This window comes from Populus euphratica, unplaced genomic scaffold, assembly GCF_000495115.2.
Source record: "Populus euphratica unplaced genomic scaffold, PopEup_1.0 scaffold274.1, whole genome shotgun sequence".
NCBI classification, from domain to species: Eukaryota; Viridiplantae; Streptophyta; class Magnoliopsida; order Malpighiales; family Salicaceae; genus Populus; species Populus euphratica.
In genome coordinates this window covers 405460-410376 of record NW_011499993.1, presented here as the reverse complement: position 1 = coordinate 410376, position 4917 = coordinate 405460, and the positions used below count along the sequence as shown (strand labels likewise).

At 36.0% G+C, this 4917-nt stretch overlaps 1 protein-coding gene across 2 annotated transcripts; it reads left to right on the top strand.

The window, feature by feature from the left end:
* The first annotated feature begins 1361 nt into the window (after window positions 1–1361).
* Window positions 1362–3792, top strand: LOC105140498 (transcription factor FAMA). 2 transcript variants are annotated; one of them, XM_011047357.1, is made up of 5 exons: window positions 1363–1585; window positions 1764–1905; window positions 1998–2702; window positions 2864–3274; window positions 3372–3792. In XM_011047357.1, the coding sequence occupies exons 2-5, from the start codon at window positions 1882–1884 to the stop codon at window positions 3459–3461; spliced, it is 1230 nt and encodes a 409-aa protein (XP_011045659.1). In that variant the 5' UTR covers window positions 1363–1585; window positions 1764–1881; the 3' UTR covers window positions 3462–3792. The 2 variants fall into 2 exon arrangements, with proteins under 2 accessions (XP_011045658.1, XP_011045659.1); XM_011047356.1 differs by having other exon boundaries at window positions 1362–1585; window positions 1764–2702.
* Window positions 3793–4917: the final 1125 nt, after the last annotated feature.

Sequence of the window (4917 nt, the reverse complement as noted above, 5' to 3'; positions counted from 1 at the left end):
GTATTCCATGAAAAAAAACTTTTTTACCCATAGTTACAGACTCGACCTAATTCAAGGCTCGGGTTTTGGGTTTTGGCCAGGTTATTGGGTCGCTCGTATCAATTTTTTTCAAAAAAATTAAAACAACATCATTTTAGTAAAAAAAAAATCAATGAGTTGCAATCGGGTTTTTGACATGGTCTTGCAATCAACCGGGTTGCTGGGTCAACCTGTCGGGTCATGATAGGTTTTTCCTTCCTAATTTTTTCTTCAACCTAGCCTGACTCCAACCCCAAGTTCATGGTCGACTTGTCTGGCTAGATCGAGTTTTAAAACTATGTTTTTACCCTCAAAGACCACTTCACGTGTTTTTTGTTTGATTGACAAAAACATCATTATACCATCTAAATGTTTTTTTTAAGGGAATTTAGAAATTATAAACCACCCCCCTGTGGAAAATAATTTTATGATGTCATATGTATTTATCTTAAAAAAAACTAGCTCACATGTTTTTTTTTATTTGAAAGACAAAGATGTCATTGCATCATTCCAACCAACAACGAGGCCACAATGAATCTCTTATGCATTTGTTTTTTTTAATGTAATGTCTCAACAAAACATTAGACCTGATGAGAATTGATGCAATGCAATTGTGCTTAAATTTGTTCCTTCCTGTTAAAGACGAAGAGAGGCAAATATGTTTCAAACTAATGGTAATATGATATACTGAATTTGACAAATGAGTTTTTAATTATAAAAAAACTTCAACGATAAATGATAGTTAGATAAATAATCGTGGTCCATTATATATTTGTACAAAAATATTTATCTATTTATTTCATAAATAATTTATTCGTTAATATTATTACATAATGAAATTTCATAATTGGACGTATGCGGTATGACCGCTAATTAAATTCCAAACAACTCATAATACATGAGAATCCAACCATGCTGATTGTGCTAGCTTATATATAAGAACATGATCTAGCGCCCAATTTTTCCAGGATCACATCTTGGAGTTGTAATCTAGAAGATAAAAGAAAAGGAAGCTACAAATGCATGGCACTGCTCTCTTCATTAATAGTGTTACATTAAAATATTACTATACCATGAATGGATCACATGTGAAAGTGACGAGGATTGAAATGGAGTGCAGATCAAGCCCATGATACCCTAGACGATATCATCTAATTTTCAGAGTTGAAAGTTGAAATGTTCAAATCTGCAGCCTTCATCTTTAATTAGAGTCATGAAAAGAGGTGGTAAAAAGCAATGAAAAGAGCGTTGTTGGCCTGTGAAACACATAAATAATGGGAGGTGAAAGGGAGGGGAAACTGTAAGGGGGACATTAATCCACAAGGCTCCTCTCCCTCTCCCTCTCCCTCTCCCTCTCATCAAGTCAAAGCCAGCTCTTACAGGCAATCCTGGCCCATTATGTAAAGACAACACTCGCCACCCCTCAATCCAAGAAATTTTCACTTGATATAAAATCTACTTCCATGGGGGCACACCATGCCTCTTCTGCCTTTCAAAATATCATAACCCCACTTAAATTTTGACCCTTTGTCTTATTCTTCTTCTCTCATCGTCTCTCTCCAATCAGGTTATTATGTGGCAACTTCTATTTCCAATCACTTCCATGCAACTTTGTTTCATGTTTTTTCTATTCTAACAAAAAACCTAGTGTTATAACAGCTAGCTCCTTAAGTTTATGTCTCTATTAGTAGTACGATATTTACTTGCTGTTAATTTGAAGGAATCATATGCTTTTTTCTTCTCAGGTGGACAACGGTTAAAGAAACTTGACTAGCAGCTTGTCCTTGCATGAATTGAGCTTCTAGCTTCAGGGTTTTTTTTTTTTAATTATTATTAAAGCCATTCACACACGTATATAAAGCGATGGATAAAGAAGAGAATTACTCGGTATCTTAGCTCTCACTAGTATAGTACTGTCTTTTTTATTGATAAATCAATTCGCCACCATGTTACTTTGCTCTGAACTTTACTTCTCGCAGGGAAGTTTTACTGAGCTAGATTACTCTCTAGATCATCATCATCAACAACAAGACCACCTTGGACTCATAAAGCAGCGGATAGGTGAAACTTCTGGTGATGATGATTGCAACAATGGGATGATTGATTATATGCTCAATAATCCTCAACAACATCAACAACAAATGTCATCCGGGTTTTGCACTTCTACTTCTTTCGATAAATTGAGCTTTGCTGATGTGATGCAATTTGCAGATTTTGGGCCTAAGTTGGCCTTAAATCAAAACAAGATATCGGAGGAAGAAACTGGGATTGATCCGGTTTACTTCCTTAAGTTTCCTGTTTTGAATGATAAGATTGAGGAACAATCCATAAGGGTTCCTCAACTAGGTGGAGAAAATATTGAAGAAATGTTTACAGGAGTAAGTAGTGGGGAGAATAGGGCAGGAATGGTGGGGGAAGAGAGGGGAATTAGAGAAGATGAAGAAGCTAGGATTTCGGATAACAACTCGGTGCAACTTCAGTTTCTTGGAGATCAAGATCTTCAAAACAAGAACCCTATACCAGAGGGGAAGAACAAGAGAAAAAGGCCAAGAACTATCAAGACAAGTGAGGAAGTTGAGAGCCAAAGAATGACTCATATTGCAGTTGAAAGAAATCGAAGAAAGCAAATGAATGAGCATCTTCGAGTATTGAGGTCTCTCATGCCAGGATCATATGTGCAACGGGTATCAAGTTTTATGTGTTCCATTCAAGAAATGCCATGAAAATTCAATTGATTTTTTTTATCAAAATCTTAATTTGTTTGATATACAACCACCAAATTGGAAACCATTTTTAGTCTTTTAAGACATTCTATAACAGGATATTGGTTTTTGTGGATATGCAGGGAGATCAAGCTTCAATAATTGGTGGAGCCATAGAGTTTGTGAGAGAATTGGAGCAACTACTTCAGTGCCTAGAATCCCAGAAACGGCGAAGACTGATGGATGATTCCTCTCTTGCAATCCAACAACCAGCTCAGCCTGCATTCTTTTCTCCTATGCCTCTACCAAATGATCAAATGAAGCTCGTGGACTTCGAGACCGGACTCCGTGAAGAAACAGCTGAAAACAAGTCTTGCTTGGCTGATGTTGAAGTAAAGCTTTTAGGGTTTGATGCCATGATCAAGATCCTGTCTAGGAGAAGGCCAGGCCAGCTCATTAAGGCCATTGCAGCACTAGAAGATTTGCAGCTTAACATACTCCACACCAACATCACCACCATTGATCAAACTGTTCTCTATTCATTTAATGTCAAAGTATAAAATCAGCTGCCCTTTGCTCGTCTAACACCTTCTTGTTTTTTTTTTAACTGAATCAATCTTGAATAAAAAGTATTTTTCTTCTTTGGTTCAGATTGCAAGTGACTCTGGGTTTACAGCAGAAGATATAGCAAGCTCAGTTCAACAGATATTCAATTTCATCCATGCAAATAGCAGCATTTGATACAAGTCAACAATGGTACAGAAAAGATGAGCTGCTATGTATTTTGATACATACCTACTTCTAGATTATCCTTTTTGGCTATAACTTCTTTTTCCCCATTGTTTTTCCCTTTTTTTTTTTTTAATAATTACTAGTTACTGATCTAGTAACTAAGTATTGGATAGTTTGGACTAGTGATTCTGACGAGCCCATGTGTATGCAGTCTGTCTGTCTCTTGGTTCTTATTCTCTTTACATTTTCTATCTTCAATATTGTAAGAACATGTATTTGCACCTTGGCAATTAATGGTGGGGGTGATTAATTTTGCTAATCATGCAAGCCTTCGGATCTAGACTTTTTCCTTTTTCTATTTTCTTTTAATTTGTTGCATAGATTAGTATTATTAGACACCTCTACACCACATAACAATTAACATTTTAAGAGTGTGACATAGCGTTTCTTACCGCTTTTAAAATAAAACATTTTAAGAAGATAGCTTTTCTTTAACCATCACAGTTCAAAACTCACGACAAAGTGTAGAAAGAAAGGATCTTTATGAATAATTTTGATGCGAAGTCTCATCCTTGAGAATGACAGAAGATATACAATTGGGTTGACTTTGTTTGTATTTTTTTTTTCGTGATAACAAACAAATTACACATGCTGGCTGCTAGTACCATGGTAACCGAGTGTCTCTGGTCTCTTTGTCGTATGTATATGTGGTGGATCAGAAGATGGTGTGGCAGGGAAGAGAAAATGGGTTGTGGAGACAGATTTCGTTGATGATGCATGCTCGAACCACAATGATTTTCACTTATTATGAGGTCGAAGGTCAACGAGTCCCGTATCTTCTTGCAGTGGGTTGACTTGTCGGAATCAAGATTTGGTAGTATTAGGCTGGACCCTGATGCTGCCATTGTCGTAGGGTCCCCTAATTGAGAGTTTGTGAAGGTTCATGCTTGCTCACCCCAATTTTGTCCTGCATATTGTAGAAAGTTTTATCATGTGGGGTTACTGTTTCTGGCTTCTCCTTGAGTCAATTAGGATAGTGTCCAGTGCATTTAATGCATGGGGTTTATCATGGAGGTAATGTGTCAAGTGAGTTTATCATGGATGCTCATTTGGTGTTTTCTTACATAAGAGGAAGATCTTGCTTTCATGTTAGAGAGGTGATGTTTGCACATGATAAGGCAACATGATGTTACTCGACGTTGTACTAAACTTTAGAAAGCACTACTATAAAGTTTGGATATTGTCTTGTGGTAGAGAAGAGACTGAGATAATTAGGATAAAAGAGACATTTTTTTTTTATTGTAACAACTTAAACTGATTTCAAAATTATCCTAGAAATATAAATATTTTTATATTTTTGTCTCTATTCATGCCACCAAACACATTTTTCTTGTTTTGAAAAAACTTAAATTTACTTAAAAATTATTCTAGAGATATATTTATTTTTATATATTTATCTTTGTCC